Genomic DNA, 20707 nt, shown 5'->3' on the forward strand with positions numbered 1-20707 from the left:
ATGAGAAATAGAACAGGTGTTCCTAATAATTCTTTAGGTGAGTGTATGTGTCATCCACAGATCCCCCCATAACAGTATCCCTGTGAGTGAATGACCCCCAATACAGGGTCTGGGGGCCAGCATCTGGTGTTGTAATGGCAGCGGGGCCCGGTGCAGTCATTGTTTTCTATCGCACCGGGCCCCGCTCACTGTAATACTAATTTTCATATGTGAACAAGAAGAGAAATCCTCTGCGATCCTCTCCCTCTCTGTACTCACAAACTCAGTAGCAGGCAGGCCGGGCGGCAGCGCAACTCACTGACGTCACGCGCCTGCTCCTCCCGCTTTATGAATGAAGCAGGAGGAGCAGGCGCATGACATCAGTGAGTTGCGCTGCCTCCCAGCCTGCCTGCTACTGAGTTTGTGAGTACAGAGAGGGAGAGGATCGCAGAGGATTTCTCTTCTTGTTCACATATGAAAATTAGTATTACAGTGAGCGGGGCCCGGTGCGATAGAATACAGTGACTGCACCGGGCCCCGCTGCCATTGCCACCATTACCAGGCCACACATTGTTATTCTGCGGCGGGCCCCCATCCCGGCCGGGCCCTCGGACCATGTCTGAAGTGCCCGACCGGTCAGTCCGCCCCTGTGTGGCACCATGGATGATCTAGTCTGATGAATCAGGAATCTGTGGTTGAAAATCCTGGCTGATCCACATCTGATTCATCTTGACAAAGATCAGTCTCTCCACATTTTGGGTGGACAGGCGAGTTCTCCTTGGGGTAACTTGCCCCAGCCGCACTAAACACCTGCTCCGATGCCACACTACTGGCCGCGCAGTACAGCTTTTCCAGGGCAAACTCTGCTAGTTGTGGCCACAAATCCAGTTTGGCTGCCCAGTAGTTCAGCGGATCTTTAATGTGGGTTGGCAGGGTGCTGTCCAAGCATGTCACCACCTGCTGGTTCAGGTCCTTCTCCAGGTCTACCTGCTGCTGCTGCTGCTGGTGAGTAGTTTCTTCACTATGTGGGTGAAGAAAGCTACTCATCAGCGACTGTAGACTCAGGCTGCTGCTGATTGAGCTGGTACTGCTTCTGCCACCCCACCCCTCCCCAGCAGCCATGGCAGTGGAACGTGAGTGCAGAGGGCCCCACAGGTCAGACCTGTGAGAGGAAGGACGATGGCGCAGATAGGCAGTGGCCAACTGACTACATAGGATGTCTCTGTAGTTGATCAGTTTGTCCTCCCTCTCAGTGGGTGTAAAAAATGCCCCCCTTCTGGACTGGTAGCAAGGGTCCAACAAGGTGGAGAGCCAGAAGTCATCCCTCTGCCGAATGGCGACAATTCGACTGTCACTACGCAAGCAAGTGAGCATGGATTGGGCCATTTGCGCAAGTGACTGGGAGGGACTCCTTGCCTCCATCTCAACTTCATACTGCCACGGTGTGTCTGGGTCCTCAGTCTCGTCTTCCTCATCGCCCTGGACCTCCTCTGGCTGCTCCTGCTAATCCTCTCCTGTCACCTTAGTAGAAAAATCACCCATTTGGCTAAACATTGCCTGAGCTCCAATGTCCTCCTCCCCTCCTCCTCCTCTTCCAGTTCAGCCCCCACAGGGCTCATGTGGCCATGAGATCTAGGCGCTACGTCTCCAGTCCCCTGACCAGCCATTGTTACCAGCATCTGTTCCAGAACATGAAGCAGTGGAATGACGTCGTTCAGCCCGTAGTTCTGGCGACTGACAAATAACGTGGCGTCCTGAAAGGGCCTGAGCAAACGACAGGTGTCATGCATGAGCTGCCACTGGCTGACATCGAAGTTACACAGGGGAGTACTCCTATGCACTTGCATCATCAAGAAACCGTTGATGGCCTTTCTCTGTTCGTATATTCGGTCCAACATATGGAGGGTAGAATTCCAACGAGTGAAAACGTCGCATATCAGCCTATGTTGGGGGATGCCATTCTGCCGCTGCAGCTCAAGGAGGGTGTGCTTTGCGGTGTACGAGTTGCTGAAGTGTATGCAAAGTTTCCTGGCCATTTTTAGGATGTCTTGCAGATGGGTGGAAGACTTCAGGAACCGATTGACAACCAGATTGAACACGTGTGCAATGCAGGGTGCATGGCTCAGCTTACCTTGACGCAGCGCCGACACAATTTTCTTCACCATGGTACCGATTTTCAGTTGTCGGTGAGAAAGCCAGGATTCGATTTCTTGACAAAGGACATGGAGCAGTTTCTCCCCTGTATGACTTCATTCGCCCAGGGAAACGAGGTGCAGAACAGCGTGAGACTGCCGTGCCCTGCACATTTGGTATGCTGGAGGGGCACTGTGACTTGTCCCTGCAGTGGAGGCTGAGGACATGGTGGAGGATGAGGAGGCAGAGGCGGACATTGTCGCAGGAGCAACGGTGGGACAACGTGGAGGCGGAAGCGACGTGACCTGGCCAAGTTGCTGGTGTGGCTGTTCAGGAACCACATTCACCCAATGGCCCATATAGGACATGTACTGTCCCTGACCGTAGTTACAGCTCCACACGTCGGTGCTGCCGTGTACTTTGGCAGACACCGACAGGCTCAAGGACTGGCCCACCTTCTGTTGGACATATTTGTGCAGGGCTGGTACTGCCTTTTTCGCAAAGAAATGACGGCTTGGGACTCTCCACCTCGGCTTGGCACAAGCCATCAGATCTCTGAAAGGTGCAGAGTCCATCACTTGGAAAGGGAGTATGTGATTTTCCCCCCAAACAGTCCACACTGACTGACTGCTACCGCTGCTGCCTCTGTGAACCCCTGCACCACTACTTCCCGGGCAGTTAGGCAGCTGCAAAGCAGGTGGTCTCCCCCGGGCACGTTTGGCTCCCGACCTGCAACTGCTGCCACCCTGCTGACTCCCAGCCATGCTACCAACTTGCTGGCTCAGCCGCTGCCTCACAGGCAAGCTGCCACCCTCTTCTCCTGATGATCATGAAGCCCCATCTGCACCCAGCTCCCAAGTGCGATTGGCTTCATCATCATCAAGTAGTGTCTGCACGTTACTGATGTCCTCCTCAACACAAGCTCCTGCGCCACTCTCCTCATCACTACTTGACCGCCTAGCAGAGGAAGCGGAGGATGTCTCCTCCAGATCTTGGCTGGGCAGTAGCTGCTGATGTTCCTCTAGTAGCTCTTCCTCGCTGAAAAGTGGAGCTGAGCCCACAGCATATAGTACGTCTCGCAGTGAGGGAACAGAATAGGACAGAGGCAGGTTGAGGACAGGTGAGGGTACAGGGCCTGCTCCCGGGCCATGCCAACTAAGGGTTGTGTCTGATGAACCCACCGACTGTTGGCTGCGGGTGTCTGATGTCACTTGGGATGACATGGATGACCGAGTTAACCAATCAAGAACCACTGGGTTGCTGGTCAAGACACAACCGCTAGATGACACCCGGAGCTCAGGCCTCTCGCTGCGACTCCTGCTGCCACGCCCCCTTACTCTGCTGCAACCTCTGCTTGCTCCAGAAACATTTAGACCTCTGCCACTCCTCTGTGCATGGCCTGGCACTTCTCTGCCTGACATACTTAAAGAGGACCTTTCACCTATTCTTACTCTATGAACTAAGTATACAGCCATGTGGAGCGGCGCCCGGGGATCTCACTGCACTTACTATTATCCCCAGGCGCCGCTCCGTTCTCCTGCTATGCCCTCCGGTATCTCCGTTCCCTAAGTTATGGTAGGCGGAGTCTGCCCTAGCGCTGGCCAATCGCATTGCAGAGCTCACAGCCTGGGAGAAAATAACCTCACAGGCTGTGAGCTCTGCGCTGCGATTGGCCAGCGCTAGGGCAGACTCCGCCTACCATAACTTAGGGACTGGTATCTCCGCCTACTATAACTTAGGGAACGGAGATACCGGAGGGCATAGCGGCAGAACGGAGCGGCGCCCGGGGATAATAGTAAGTGCAGTGAGATCCCCGGGCGCCGCTCCACATGGCTGTATACTTAGTTCATAGGGTAAGAATCGGTGAAAGGTCCTCTTTAACTAAACAAATTAAACGGAAATTAAAACACCCCTAAAAGCGACAAATATATTTTTATTTTTGTACTGAAATAGGCCACTAAACGCTTTCACCACAATTAACTGCAGAAGTAAACTGAGAATATATTTTACTTGTTGGACTGAAATAGGCTACTATACGCTTTCGCCCGAAATAACTCCAACAGTGCAGTGCGTATATATATTTTTTTTACTGAAATACGGCCCTATATGCTTTCATCAGAAATAACTACAACAGTGCAGTGCGTATATATTTTTCTTGTAGTACTGAAATACGCCCCTATGCGCTTTCACTGTGATTCGTTACCACGAAGCGTGAGGAAATTCGCATTCGTTGCGAATCAAATTTTTCCGGAAATTCGGATCGAATTCCACTTCGTCAGCTTCAATTCGCTCATCTCTAATGTACACCATGTGGGAAAGCCGCTCCAAAGAGAGAGATCACTAGATGGAATATAGAGGTAGATAGTGCAGATTTATATGCAATATTAAAACCATAGGTTATATTCCATACTCACAAAGTATCCAAAAAATTTAACGAATGTAAACAGCGCTGCTAAAAGCAATCGACCAAGGGTTTCGCTCGACCCAGGGTTTAAATGCCGTACATGTATGGTATGCCTGCTCCATACGGCGAGGGTATCATACAGCCAGCACCCAGCCGTAATAATGGGGAACAGCGATCCTGGGGAACCTCTCATTTAACCAGATGCCACGCTCAACGCTGATCACATCATCTGTGGAGTTAGGAAGGTAGACGCATCCCTCTGCCTTCCGATTGGAGCCCCCGCAGTGAAATTGCAGACTTTGATTGGTTACCATGGCAGCCTGAACGCTGCTGAAGGCTTCCAGGCCTGTCATGGTAACTTCACTGCTGCTCTGGGCCCGAGGCACAGCTCAGCAGGGACAGTATAAAAATCCTATTCATCCTTATAGATTAGGGTGAATAAAATAAGGAATCAAAAGATCCCAGGTTCTATCCCTCTAAGGCCTCATGCACACGACAGTGTTTTTTCACTGTCAGTGATTTGGCTTCAGTGGGCCGTGTCTGATTTTGCTTCAGTTGTGTTTCCTTGTGTCTTCCTTTTTTTGTGTCTGACAGGGGAAAAAAAGGAAGGTTAATGAAAAGTGTAATTTTATTGCACCAAGGTCTTGTAGAAAAAAAACGGACACGGACGCAGACACGGATGATATACCAGTTGTGCATCCGTTTTTTTTGACGGACCCATTGACTTGAATGGGTCCGTCTTCCGTTTTACACTGACAAGAATAGGACAGGTTATATTTTTTTGACGGACTGGAATCACGGATCACGGACACGGAGAAAAAACGGAGGACTATCAGTTTTTTTTCACAGCTCCATAGAAATGACGCTAAACTGTGAAAAATGACGGAACGGACACGGATGAACACAACGGTCGTGTGCATGAGGCCTAAGGCTGAGTTAACATCAGTGTTGAGCCTTTCGGTTCTTCTGCTCCATTACGGACCTGCATGCATGACTTTTGTCTTAGCTTCAAAAATCATTATAGTCTCTGGGGTCCGTAGGCTCCATTTGGCTCAGTTATGTGCCAAATCCGTCTTTCCTTTCTACTGTTCCTATACTGGAGCAGAAGAGCAAAAAGACTCAACTCTGGTGTGAAGGGGCTTATAGTTAATAAATAAGTTTAAAAAAAAGTAAAAAAAAAAAATAAAAATATTAAAAGTTTAAATCACCCCCCTTTCCCAATTTTACAGATAAAAATATATAAAACAATAAAAAAAAATCATCATATTAGGCATCGTCACGTCCTGTGCGGTGAAGCAATAATAGGAAAAAAATAAAAACACTCAATTCTCCTTTTTTTGGCATCTTTTTTTTTCAAGACACGGTAAATTAACCCTTTTGCTACCAGAGCTGTACATGTACATGTGTAAACATTGCTACCCACTCGCACGTGCAGTGGGCATCATGGCTGGCAGGTCTCTGCTGTTTCAAACAGCAGAGACCTGCAGCTAATTACCGTGACCAGCAATAAAGTCACGGTTATTAAAGGCTTTAGATGCCATGCTTCCGGGCTTTCTACCGATACCCCCTGCGGCCAATGGGGCTGTTGGTAGTTGCTTTGAATGGACTGAGCCTCGCAGAAGAGGCTTATAGTGTTCATGCTGCAATTATTATTTTGGCCACCAGATGGCAGACCAACATAAGAAATGAGAAATATACAGTAATAAACTCATTTTAAAAATCCCTGATTGTTCAAAATGAAAATTTAAAAACTGATTTATAGGCTCATATATGAGCTTCAAGACCATCACAAAAAATGAAAACACAAAGTTAAAAAAAATATATAATTTTTTTTTAAATATAAAAGTTTAAATCGCCCCTTTCTGTATCATAAAAAAAAATTACCTAAATAACAAAATATAAACATCATAGGTATCACCGCAACCGAAAACGTCCGTGCTATTAAAATATAAAAATATTTTTCCAATACAGTGAATGTTGTAACGGAAAAAAGGGTCAAAATGGCCAATTTTAAATTTTTTCATTGCTTCTCTTACCCCCCAAAAAAGTAATAAAATGTGATCAAAAAGTCACACACTCCAATATGGTATCGATAAAAACTACATATTGTCCCGCAAAAAATTAGCCCATCCCACAGCTCAGTAGATATAATTATAAAAAAGTTATGGGGTTCAGAATATGGTGATGTAAAAAAAAAAATTATTTTCAAAGTTAAAATTTATTTTTACACATAAATAACCTATACATATGGGGCATCATTGTAATTGTACTGACCCAGAGAATAAAGGGCATGGGTCAGTGTTGCTGCAAACGAAATGCCGTGGGAACAAATCCCATAAAACGGTGGCGGAATTGCGTTTTTTTTACAATTCCACCCCATTTGGATTTTTTTTTACCGCTTCCCACTACATTTTATGCCATAATTAATGGGGGAATTAGAAAGTACAACTTGTCCTGCAAAAAAATGAAAATTACTTACGGGTAATTGGATTTTACTGAACCCACGACAGCACCACGAGAGAGGATGGATCCGCCCCCAAAGACAGGAAACCTGCGGCACAAAAAGGCGGAGACTCCTTTCTGCCCTCAGTATGACATTCCCATGAATTTGAGGAACTCCGCCGTATACGTTAGTTTACTTTTCTACTTTTTTTTTCTTTTTTTCCGACACCCGTGAAAACACTCTACCACCCAGGATAAAGAAAGAAGGGAGGGAAAATATAAGGGTGCTGTTGTGGATTCAGGAAAATCCATTTTCCCGTAAGTAATTTTCATTTTACCCCTCACCCACAACAGCACCACGAGAGAGAGAGCCAAGGAAAACTAGGGTGGGATGACAGCAGATAGCACCGAAGCTCCAAAGAATAAATCAGAAGGAGAGTTCAATTGTAACCGGTAGTGGTTAAAGAAGGTAGAAGGAGAAGACCAAATTGCCGCTTTACAGATGTCCTCGATAGAGACCGCCGCTCTTTCAGTGCATGACGTTGATACAGCCTTGTGGAGTGGGCACGCAGACCCTCAGGAGGTTCCTTCCCCAAGGAAGAGTATGCCAGAAAAATAGCTGACGTGATCCATCTTGCCAGAGTCTTCTTTGAGGCCTGATGTCCTTTGTTTTTTTTCCTGAAAAAGAACAAATAGCAAGGAAGATTTCCTCCACTCCCTAGTCTCATTCAGGTACTGCATGAGACATCTTCTGACATCCAGGCAATGGAAAACTTCCTCGGGGAAGATGGATTATCCTCGGGAACTTCCTGAAGATGGATTATCATAAAAGGAAGGAAGAATAATTTCTTGTGATCTATGGAATTTAGTAGCTACTTCAGGTAAGAAAGCCGGGTCAGGTTTTAAAATCACTCTGTCCTGAAGGATAGTTGTGTACGGGGGATTTATGGAAATCGCCTGGATTTCGGAGACTGTACGTGCTGAAGTTAAGGCCACTAATAAACATAGCTTTAGAGAAAGGAATTTTATATTAATCTGATGGATAGGCTCAAAGGGAGGGGCTGTCAAGGTCTGCAGAACCAGATTTAGGTCCCAAGGGGCTATTCTCTGGGAAACATTAAGGGAAGATCTGGAAACGGCTTTAAAGAAACGCATAACCCAAGGGTTTGACGCTAAGTGTTCGTTAAAGAGGGCCGACAAGGCAGACACCTGGACTTTCAGAGTGCTTGGCGAGAGACCTATTTCTAGCCCCTTCTGAAGGAACTCTAGTACCTTATTTAAGGGTGGAGAGCGTGGAAGGTTTTTAAACTGAAGACCTGCGAAAGACAAAAACTTCTGCCAGGTTCTGGCATAAATAGACATAGTTATCTTTTTCCTGCTACTTAAAAGGGTGTTTGTTAAGCTGACAGAAAAACCCTTACTCCTCAACAATTGCCTCCCAAGTTCCATGTTGTCAGGTGGAGGTTGTCGACCTGCGGATGGAAAATCGGACCCTGAAAAAGAAGATCCTGAGTTGCCGGGAGCACCCAAGGATCTGAAATCGATAACTTTCTCAGCCATGTAAACCATGGCCTCTTTGGCCAAAATAGGGCGATTAGTATTACCCTTGCCTGATCTTCCCTGATTTTCCTCAGTACTCGGGGAATCGGAGGGAAAGGAGGGAAGGCATAGGCCAGAGGAAAATCCCACCTGTGGAGGAAAGCATCCAGCCCACAAGGGGATCCCTCTGGAGACAGGGGAAATTTTTTTTTCACCTTTTTGTTCTGAGCCGTGGCAAACAGGTCTATATATGGGAGACCCCAGCTTTTCGAGATCTGGGTGAACATCTTGTGGTCCAGACACCACTCCCTCTGGGAAATCTGATGGCGACCAGGGCCGGACTGGGGATAAAAACCAGCCCTGGAAAAAGTTGCATACCAGCCCCACAGCATTGCGTCTTTATTTACTTGTTTATAATAGGAGAAAGCATTTATTTTAAAACACGTGTGTAAACACGAATATGAACTTTGCCCCACGATAGCTCTTTTGTAGAATCCCCATTGTTCATATTATCACAGTGTTTTCCCAACCAGGATGCCTCCAACTGTTGCAAAACTACAACTCTCAGCATGCTCAGACAGTGTTTTACCACGCCCTTTGACCCGCCCCTTTTTTTGTTGGCCACCTATTTAATGATTGTTGCATGCAACATTTTACTTGACCAGCTATTTTAGATATTCTACGGCAGTCCTGTTACAATCCCCCCCAATGAACCTTTCGACCAAATAATAAAAATATTTATAAAATCTCACCCATATGCTACAAAAAAAATAAAAATCTGCAATGTAAAATCGATAATAAAGATCAACTACAAACATAAACATATTTCACATAAAAACTTACAGTTACTTGGCTTAGCCCTTGGGGATCTCGGACACCACTTCAACACTTGGCCGGGGGCTCGGCGGAGCTGATGTTGTGCTTTATCCTAATGAGAAAGATTTCATAATAAGGATTTGGAGAAGGGGCAGAGGGATAGCAGAGCAGGGAGAGGCTGGTGCTGCTACTAGGGGGTCATACCATGGGGGAGTAATAAAGCCCACCATAATGCCCCCCCAGTAGTAATAATTCTCCTTATAATGTGCAAAACATACCCCCTTGTAATGCCCCCAGTTGAGCTAATGTTCCTATAATGTGCCAATTTAAAATACCACTTCTCAGTGCCCCCGTAGATGACCCCATAGTGCTCCTCTCCCCCCTTCCCCATAGTACCCACCATAATGTATCCCAGTATAAAATGCCCCTATACAGAGCCCCCATATAAAATACCCCTTCTCAGTGCCCGTAGATGACCCCATAGTACTCCTCTCCCCCCTTCCCCATAGTACCCACCATAATGTGTCCCAGTATAAAATGCCCCTATACAGAGCCCCCCATATAAAATACCCCTTATTTTTAGCCTCAGTAGATGCCCCTATAGTGCCACCCAATAATCTGCCAGTAATAAGTGCCCCAATAGATTCCCCCAATCATGTGCCAGTAAGATGTGCCCCATAGATGCCCCCAATCATGTGCCAGTAATAGGAGCACCCCACCATAATGTGCCAGTAGCCAGAGCCCCCCATATCATGTGCCAGTAGCCAGAGTGCCCCCCCCTATCATGTGCCAGTAGCCCCCCCTTATTATGTGCCAGTAGCCCCCCTTATGTGCCAGTAGCCACCCCTTATCATGTGCCAGTAGCCACCCCTTATCATGTGCCAGTAGCCGCCCCTTATCATGTGCCAGTAGCCGCCCCTTATGTGCCAGTAGCCCCCCTTATCATGTGCCAGTAGCCCCCCTTATCATGTGCCAGTAGCCCCCCCTTATGTGCCAGTAGTCGTCCTTATGTGCCAGTAGTCGTCCTTATGTGCCAGTAGCCCCCCTTATCATGTGCCAGTAGTCCCCTTATCATGTGCCAGTAGCCCCCTTATCATGTGCCAGTAGCCCACTTATCATGTGCCAGTAGCCCACTTATCATTGTGCCAGTAGCCCCCTTATCATGTGCCAGTAGCCCCCTTATCATGTGCCAGTAGCCCCCTTTATCATGTGCCAGTAGCCCCCTTTATCATGTGCCAGTAGCCCCCCTTATGTGCCAGCAATCCCCCTTATGTGCCAGTAGCCCCCCTTATGTGCCAATAGCCCCATTATGTGCCAGTAGCCCCTTATGTGCCAGTAGCCCCCCTTATCATGTGCCAGTAGCCCCCCTTATCATGTGCCAGTAGCCCCCCTTATCATGTGCCAGTAGCCCCCCATCATGTGCCAGTAGTCCCCCTTATGTGCCAGTAGTCCCCCCTTATCATGTGCCAGTAGCCCCCTTATCTTGTGCCAGTAGCCCCCCATCATGTGCCAGTAGTCCCCCGTATGTGCCATAGGTCCCCCTTATCATGTGCCAGTCCAGTAGTCTACCCTTATCATGTGCCAGCCCAGTAGTCCCCCCTTATCATGTGCCAGGCCAGTAGTCCCCCCTTATCATGTGCCAGTATTGTACCTACAGTACAGGCCAAAAGTTTGGACACACCTTCTCATTCAAAGAGTTTTCTTTATTTTCATGACTATGAAGGCATCAAAACTATGAATTAACACATGTGGAATTATATACATAACAAACAAGTGTGAAACAACTGAAAATATGTCATATTCTAGGTTCTTCAAAGTAGCCACCTTTTGCTTTGATTACTGCTTTGCACACTCTTGGCATTCTCTTGATGAGCTTCAAGAGGTAGTCACCTGAAATGGTCTTCCAACAGTCTTGAAGGAGTTCCTAGAGATGCTTAGCACTTGTTGGCCCTTTTGCCTTCACTCTGCGGTCCAGCTCACCCCAAACCATCTCGATTGGGTTCAGGTCCGGTGACTGTGGAGGCCAGGTCATCTGGCGCAGCACCCCATCACTCTCCTTCATGGTCAAATAGCCCTTGCTTTCAAAGTTTTCCCAATTTTTCGGCTGACTGACCTTCATTTCCTAAAGTAATGATGGCCACTCGTTTTTCTTTACTTAGCTTCTTTTTTCTTGCCATAATACAAATTCTAACAGTCTATTCAGTAGGACTATCAGCTGTGTATCCACCTGACTTCTCCTCAACGCAACTGATGGTCCCAACCCCATTTATAAGGCGAGAAATCCCACTTATTAAACCTGACAGGGCACACCTGTGAAGTGAAAACCATTTCAGGGGACTACCTCTTGAAGCTCATCAAGAGAATGCCAAGAGTGTGCAAAGCAGTAATCAAAGCAAAAGATGGCTACTTTGAAAAACCTAGAATATGACATATTTTCAGTTGTTTCACACTTGTTTGTTATGTATATAATTCCACATGTGTTAATTAATAGTTTTGATGCCTTCAGTGTGAATCTACAATTTTCATAGTCATGAAAATAAAGAAAACTCTTTGAACGAGAAGGTGTGTCCAAACTTTTGGTCTGTACTGTATATATAAAAAAAAAAACACTTATACTTACCTCCAGCGATGCGATGCAGGCCTCTTCCGGCCTGTGTCCCTCGCTATACAGCTCAGGCAGCGCGATGACGTCATCGCGCCGCCTGCAACGGCCTCTGATAGGCTGCCAGCACTAGGCCGGCAGCCTATCAGAGGAACAGGAGGGGACACACCTCTCCCTCCCCTGCCGCAGCATAGACATCTGTATCGCCGTCCTGAGGACGGCGATACAGATGACTATGGAGATGAGCGCTTCCACAATGGAAGTGCTCATCTCCTGCTGCTGTGCCCTGCCGCCAGCCGCCCCCACTTGTCACCAGGGCCGCGGCCTTGCGGCACTCAGGCCTGCCGGCCTAGCGGGAAATTTCCCGGTATCCCGGCAGGCCAGTCCGGCCCTGATGGCGACTCAGAAAGTCTGTCTGGATATTTTCCTTCCCCCTGATGTGAACTGCTGAAATAGACCTGCATTTGCCCTCTACCATCTGGAGGATGTAACTTAGCATTAGGTCCTGACACCTGGTCCCCCCCTGCTTGTTTATGTAGGAAACAACTGTTGTATTGTCGGACATAATTCTTAGATCCTTGCCTACACATAGTGGAAGAGCTTCCTGAATTGCTTCTTTCACTGCCATGAGCTCCTTTATGTTGGAGGAAGCCTTTATTAAGCTTCCCTCCCAACGTCCCTGAAAAGATAACTTCAGAATGTGGGCCCCTTAGCCCCATGGACTTGCGTCTGTTGTCAAACAATCTCGTTCTTTAGCCAAGGAAGACCTTGATTTAAATTGTCTGTCTTGAACCACCACCTTAGGTTGAGTAAGGTCTGGGAAGATATTGTGAATTTCATATCTAGAGGACGACTCCCCTTCTGCCAAGTCTCCAGAATCTCCCACTGCAGCTCTCTTGTATGGAATTGTGCCCCAGTGACAGCTGGGATGCAGGAAGTTAAGCTCCCCAGGATCGACATACCTTTTCTCAAGGTGATCCGGGGATGATCTATTAAATTTTGGATCTTCTGTCGTATACCGGCTATCTTCTTTTCTGTCAAAAAACACTTCTGGTATCTGGAGTCTAAGATTAGGCCCAGGAACTGCTGACGTTGAATAGGCCTTGGCTTTGACTTCTTGTCGTTCAGAATACAACCCAGCTTCTTCAAGATGCGGATTACTTCCAAGACTGCCAACTCGCAAGCTTTCTCTGTTTTTGCCACAATCAAGAAATCATCGAGATAAGGTATAAACAATATGTCCTTTTCCCGGATGTGAGCTGACATTTCCGCTATCACCTTGGTGAAGACTCTGGGGGCCATTGCTAAACCAAATGGGAGCGCCTGAAACTGCCAGTGTTTCAATACCCCTTCCATCTGAACTGCAAATCTCAGGTATTTCTGATAATCCTGATGGATCGGAACATGGAGATAGGCGTCCTGGCTTTTTTACTAAAAATAGAGAGGAATACAACCGCTCTCCTTGATGCTTTGGGACTGCCCCTAGGACCTTCTTTTCTATTAATGACTGCACTTCTGACCTGATCGCCCCTCCATCTTTTTGTGCTGCTTCCGTAATCACAAATCTTGAAGGAGGATTTAAATGAAATTCCAGCTTTAATCCCTCTTTTAATGTGTCCAGAATCCAAGGGCTGCTGGAAATCTGGGTCCATGCAGGCAGAAAAAACCTCTTGTTCCTTCTCTCCGGGATCTTGGTTTGTAAGACTTTTCTTCCTTTTCTTCCTTTACATTTTCTCTGTTACTCCGAAAGGAACGGAAGGAGCGAAAGGATCGGTTGGACCTTTCCCTGGAAAAAAAGGCGCCCTGTGTAGGAAATTTTTTCTTTTTGTCAGCAGCCTTATGTAGCAGGTCATCCAGAGCTGGTCCGAATAGATACTCTCCTTTCACAAGGTACTGCACATAGTCTTTTCTTAGACTGTAGGTCACCCTTCCAAGTTTACAAGGAGTTACCCTTACAAGGAGTTAGCTAGTCCTGCCGCGCGGGCGGACAATCTAATAGATGCGTCCGCTAAAAAATCTACCGCCTTTTTAATAGTAGGAAGACTAGCTAAACGGTCCTCTCTAGGGCTCTTGTTCTTTATCTGTTCCTCTAGATCTGACAACCACATAATAAGGGATCTGGCAGTACAGGTTGAAGCGATGGAAGGTCTCAAGGAAGGCGTCGAGGCTTCCCAAGCTCCTTTCAAGAACCCCTCAGCTTTTTTATCTAAGGGATCCTTTAAGGACCCCATGTCTTCGAATGGTAGAGCCGACTTCTTAGCTTCCTTAGATATGGCCAAGTCAATCTTTGGTGCTTTATTCCAGATAGCGGCTACGTCCTCAGAAAAAGGATATTTCCTCTTTAAATTTTTTGAAATAAAGACTCTTGTTTGGTTTACACCATTCTTCATTAATTAAGGCTGATACATTTTTATGCAAAGGGAACGACCTAGACTGTTTTGTCTGCAGCCCTCCAAACATAATATCCTGCACCGATCTAGCCTCTTTTACGTCTTCTATTCCCATGGTTGCTTTGATTGCTTTCAAGAGTTTATCCACATCCTCCACGGGAAAGAAAGCTCTCTTAATTTCATTATTATCTGAATCTGAGGAGAGGGACGAAGAGTCCGAGTCCAAACAGAAAGACTGGACCTCCTCCCCCTCATCTGAGCCTGAAGAAACCTCCTTAAACTCTTTTTCCTTTTTCTTAGATTTAGCTTCTCTGGAACTATCAGGCTTCTTGGAGGATAGAGAAGCGTTAATCTCAGCTGTTACAAAATTCTGTAGACAACTATAAAAGGATGGAGTCTCCTCAGCCACCGTTTTATCTATGCATTGTTGGCATAACCTCTTGCTATGTTCAGAAGCCAGAGAACATTTGCATAAGGCACATTCTTTGTGACATCTTTTAGAAACTGCTTTTTTATGTTTTTCCTGCAAAGACACATATACATTTGTACATCAAAAGATGGTCATACAACATGTGGCTACACAAGCCTCTCACCCCTCCCTGGTACCGAGGTCGGGTTGGCCACGGGTCCTCCATAGTCTCTTTCCTTTCTTCCTCCATGCTGCAGCTCTTGTCTCCAGACACTGTCAGCCCTCTGTGTATTGCAAACGCCAGCAGCCATTTCCGGGTTCCAGCGGCTTTTAACCACACACCCCCGCACGTGATGCGCCGCGCATCCGTGCGCTCCAGGCCTCACTCTCAACCCAGAAGTGGTGGATTACGTGAGCGGAGCTAAGACTCCTCCCCCTGGCCGGATCTTTTGTCCTCTGCGCCGACGGATGTTTACTGGTGCTTGCTATCGCACCGAAGCATCGTGCCCTCCAGCGCTCAGGAACACCAAGCGCAATGCCTCTGCTCACCCCCCCCCCCTCCGCGCGCACAGCGTGCAGCACAAGAACGGAGGGGCCGCAGGTGACAGGGCAGCCTAGGGAGAGGAGGACGAACCACAGGCTTCCCCTCAAAGACAGGAAACTATACTGAGGGCAGAGAGGAGTCTCCGCCTTTTTGTGCCGCAGGCTTCCTCTTTGGGGGCGGATCCATCCTCTCTCGTGGTGCTGTCATGGGTGAGCGGTAAATACGCCCTCATACAGCTACGTGAACAGAAATATAAAAAAGTTATGGCTCAAGGAACATAGGGAAGAAAAATGAAAACGCAAAAACGAAAAAAAAACCTCCGGTATCCTAAGGGTTAAATGGTGGCATTAAGAAATGCATCTTGTCCTGCAAAAATTAAAGCCCTCATATGGTTATGGAATGGAAAAATAAAAAAGTTATGGCTACTGGAATGTGGGGAGGAAAATAAAAAAAATGTAAAAATGAAAATAGGCTGTCTTTAAGGGGTTAAGGTGAAAAGCAATTTTGGGAGATATCATACATCATTCTCCCAGCTCCACAGATAGCTATACTGTATTTTATGTCTGTACACACTTTGGAAGTCTTTGATAGAGCTACTCTGAAACAGATCATCGACAGGGGAATGGGTTGAATGAGGATAGGCCATGCATAGTAAAATCCTCGAATACTCTTAACCCCATCGCTACCAGCGCTGTACATGTACGGCGCTGGAGGGATGTGCGAACATGGTGCCCGCTCGCTGACGAGGCTTATAGTGTTCATGCTGCAATTCTTATTTTGGCCACGAGATGGCAGGCCAGGATAAGAAATTAGCAATTTTTAGTCCAAAACCCATTTAAAAAATCCCTGATAGTACTAAGTGAAAAATTTAAAAATTTAATCTATAGGTTCATATATGAGCTTCAAAATCATCACTAAAAGTAAAAAAAAGTAAAAAAAGATATAAAAAAATAAAAAAATATATATATAAATACCTAAATAACAATAAATATAAACATCATGGGTATCACCGCGACCATATTAAAATATAAAAAAAATTTCCAGTATGGTGAATAGCGTAACGGTAAAAAGGTTAAAAATGGGCGATTTGCCATTTTTTCATTGCTTCTCTTACCCAAAACAATGTAGTAAAATATGATGAAAAAGTCATGCACACTCCAAAATGGTATCAATAAAATCTACGGATTGTTCCGCAGCTCAGTAGACATAAATATAAAAAATGTATGGGGTCAGAATATGGTGATGTAAAAAAAAAAGATTTTTTTTATCAAAGTTAAAATAAATTTTTACACTAGCTATAAAAAACCTTCACATATGGGGTATATTTGTAATCGTACTGACCCAGAGAATGAAGGGCATCGGTCAGTTTTGCCAGAAAAACGAAACGCTGTGGGAACAAAATCCATAAAACGGTGGAGGAATTTATTTTTTTTTCCAATTCCAACCCGTTTGGAATTTTTACCGCTTCCCACTACATTTTTTGCCATAATTAGTGGTGGCATTAAAAGGTACAACTTGTTCCACAAAAAATAAACGCTCATACAGCTATGTGAATGGAAATATAAAAAAGTTATGGCCCAAGGAAGATAGGGAAGAAAAATGAAAAAGCAAAAACGAATAAACCTTCGGTATCCTATGGGTTTCTCTGAGAATATTCAGTTTTTAGTGGTGTGGCCACAAGCAGAACTTTACCTCTGAAGCCAGTCATTGTCTGCAGTAGTGCATGTGACCATGCCCATGTTATCCTGGATTTCAACTCTGTAGGGACCGTAACATGGACACAGAGGAGGCAGCCCAGAAGACAAGAGTAGAGGGGAGCAGGTAATTATGATTCTTCTGTTTAGGCTACTTTCACACCAGCGTTTTTGCTGTATCCGTCATGGATCAGCAAAAACGCTTCCGTCATGATAATGCAACCATTCACTTACATTGTTTGTCATGACAGATCCGTCTTGCCCGCCATCACATGGCGGACAGAAAAACGCTGCTTGCAAAGATCAGAGATCGTTAGAAGCTTGCACTCCCACTATGTACGCGGGGTAGCCTTATTCAATAGAGCCAATCAGCATGTGACTACCCGTTCTAGTCTCTGCTTGGAAACAGCTAAATATGAACATGGTTATTTATTTCTTCCCATTAGGGTCCATTCACACGTCCGTATGTGTTTTGCGGATCTGCAAAACACGGACACCGGCAATGTGCGTTCTGCATTTTGCGGACCACACATCGCTGACACTCTCATAGAAATACCCTTTCTTGTCCTCAATTGCGGACAAGAATAGGACATGTTCTATTTTTTTGTGGAACGGAAGTGCGAATCCGGAAGTGCGGTTCCCCAAATGCGGATGCGGACAGCACATTCCGGCGCCTTTGAAAATGAATGGGTCCGCACCTGTTCCTTCACATATGGGGTATCGTTATAATCGTACTGACCCAGAGAATGAAGGGCATGAGTCAGTTTTGCCACAAACGAAACGCCGTGGGAGAGAGGAGAGACCCATTTTGCGGATGTGTGAATGGACTCTTATCCGGATTTTAATTTTAAAAAAAGGAGAGACTATGATTAAAAGGACACTGACAGGCCGTTAGAGAATATAAAGTGACATATATTCTTCTATTGGTCTTAAAATGAAACTATGCCATTATCACCCCTCGCTGCCTTTCCTTTACTTATAAAAGGTGTTTTTATCAATATGCAAATTACCTTACTTTTTGTCCCTCATTCAGTTGTGTGCCCAGCAGCGCCCCAACTGCCGTCTCCTAGTGCCGCCCAGCTCATTAGTATTCACTGCACTGGGCAGCTTTTTTTTCTCCCGACGTGGTGAAATCCTGCGCATGGCCAGTACTATCTTCCTGGCATCATCCTCATCTCGTCGCTGCGTGCCTGCGCCGGATAAGGTCCCCGACACCCTCCAGCTCCAGTAGAAGATAGTACTGGCCATGCGCGGGATTTCACTGCGTCGGGCGAAAAAAAGCCGCCCAGTGAAGTGAATACTACTGAATAGAAGAATATATGTCACTTTATATGCTCTTACAGGCTGTCCCTTTAAGCAGTTTTAAATGCAGAAAAACATATCCGTATTGTGGCCTGCAGCTGACCCGCCAACCACGGATACATTCCATGTGCAATCCTCATTTTTCTCATTCTCATGACTAGAAATGACTATTTTTTTCTGCAAGAATAGGACATGTTCTATAATTTGCAGAACAGACATATGTTTACAGACAGCACAATGTTTTTTTCTGACCTATAGACATCAATGGGTTTGTGTGCGAAACATAAAAAATGTGCATCAGACATGGATGCAAAATATGATCCTCTGTATGAGCTCTTAAGCTATATTTTGCTGAAATCCTCTTATAAACCTGTCCTGTGACTATACCCTAGTACTGAAGTCTTTGCATGAATAGGTTTATTCTATTGTTATAGATTTGCTCAGTATCTTCTATACCAATGAACATCAGGTATGTAAAATTCAACATTCTTTATCTTTTTTTCCCTCACTGTTAGTTAATAATGTTGGGATGCTCCACAGTCCTGATCCTTGCTGTTTTCTTGCTGCTCCAGACAATGATGAGGTACAGTATTTAAATGTGTACAATACTTATTTTCGGATTGGCCAAAACAATGTAGAATGACTTTTCTGATTCCTGGTTAATGTCACCGATACGAACATAGAAGATTCTGTTCACGTGTTATTGTTTCTTCTATATTCTCTTCACTTTTTTTTTTATAATCGAAACATATTATTGTAATAGTGATTATGAAACTTGCCCTGTGTTCCAATTGTTCACCATTTTAATATGTCTGTTTGCTGTCATTGAATGCAATTATTTATTGTTTACATTTCCCTCCCCCAAAAACAAATTTAAAAACCTGACCTGATAATGGTTAGTCACTGAGGTCACAATGTCGGGCAATGTCACTCTCTTTTGTAACTAGTTATTAACTGTGTCAATTGGAAATGATCAGGGTAGGTTTTCAGCCTATGAACACATTCAGTCACAGCAAGCAGAGATCTTGAAAAAAGAGATGAATTGAAATACAAAGTATATCAGAGCTCATCATTATACAATGAAACTATCATCAGAATAACAATTTAAGGTCTCATGCACATAGCCATAGCCAGATATGTTTTTTGTAGGTGCCGTGGAACAGACATATGGATGCAGACAGTACATGGTGTGCTGTGCACATCTTTTGCAGCCCCATTGAAGTGAATAGGTCCGCATCCGATCTGAAAAAAAGGCAGATTAGATGTGGACAAAAAAATACACTTGTGTGCATGAGCTCAAACAGCAACATATTGAGTACCTGTGTGCAGTGGCGTCTCTAGCTTTCAAATTTTGGGGGGGCACACTGGGGGCCAGGACAAAAGTAGGGGGGGCAGCTATAACAACGATACATTTACACAAGTATGCTTAGAAATGCTGCAATACTTTACCTAATACCTAAAACCGCAACAGGGAAGAAAATTCCTGCTGTCTGTGGTTAAAAATAAATAATTACTCAGATTTTAACATGTCCTAGTTGCCTGTGGATGACACTGTTATAGGGAGGGGATCTGTGGATGACACTGCTATGGGGGGAAGGGGGATCTGTGGATGACACTGTTATGGAGGGGGATCTGAGGATGACACATACCGTATATAGCATCTTATGCTATATGTGTCATCCACAGATCCACCCCATTACAGTGTCATCCACAGATCCACCCCATGACAGTGTCATCCACAGATCCACCCCATGACAGTGTCATCCACAGATCCACCCCATGACAGTGTCATCCACAGATCCACCCCAAGATAGTGTCATCCACAGATCCACCCATGACAGTGTCATCCACAGATCCCCCTCCCTATAACAGTGTCATCCATAGATCCCCCTCCCTATAACAGTGTCATCCACAGACCCCCCTCCCTATAACAGTGTCATTCACAGATCTCCCTCCCCGCCACTTACAGGTGTGTAAATTTCTAAACTGTAATCCATATCCTGCAGTAACTTTAACTTTAAATCAGGATTCAGCGGCCGCTCATCTCTACTAGTACCTTAACCTTACACCACTCAGCTAGCTTCGGTAACAGAGCCAGACTACAGCCTACAGGCACTGCCTGTTAGTTGTTACCGAGCGAGTGCTGATTTCTGCAGGTCAGAGGATACAGATTACAGTTTAGAAGAAATGTACACTTCTGTGAGCGGTCCAGACCAGTGGCGGATCCAGAGCCTGGTCTCGGGAGGGGCACTTCCAGATTATTTTCTGTCTGCCGCCACAAAACAATGGTGCTTATAGAACAGAGTACACAGTGTAGAGGTATACTGTATATTGTGTGGCATAGTGTAGAAGTATACTGTATATTGTGTGGCACAGTGTAGAGGTATACTGTATATTGTGGGGCACAGTGTAGAGGTATACTGTACATTGTGTGGCACAGTGTAGAGGTATAC

General features: G+C 45.7%; 1 protein-coding gene across 3 annotated transcripts in view; it reads left to right on the forward strand.

The window, feature by feature from the left end:
• The window catches only part of HSD17B3 (hydroxysteroid 17-beta dehydrogenase 3), a 143186-nt gene that overhangs the window by 68704 nt on the left and 53775 nt on the right, over positions 1–20707 (forward strand). For all 3 annotated transcript variants that reach the window (XM_040420305.1, XM_040420303.1, XM_040420304.1), the window contains one exon: positions 18770–18837. In XM_040420305.1, the coding sequence (XP_040276239.1) occupies positions 18770–18837 (68 nt within the window). The remainder of the gene's footprint in view (positions 1–18769; positions 18838–20707) is intronic.

Source organism: Bufo bufo, chromosome 2 (assembly GCF_905171765.1).
Source record: "Bufo bufo chromosome 2, aBufBuf1.1, whole genome shotgun sequence".
Taxonomy (NCBI): domain Eukaryota; kingdom Metazoa; phylum Chordata; class Amphibia; order Anura; family Bufonidae; genus Bufo; species Bufo bufo.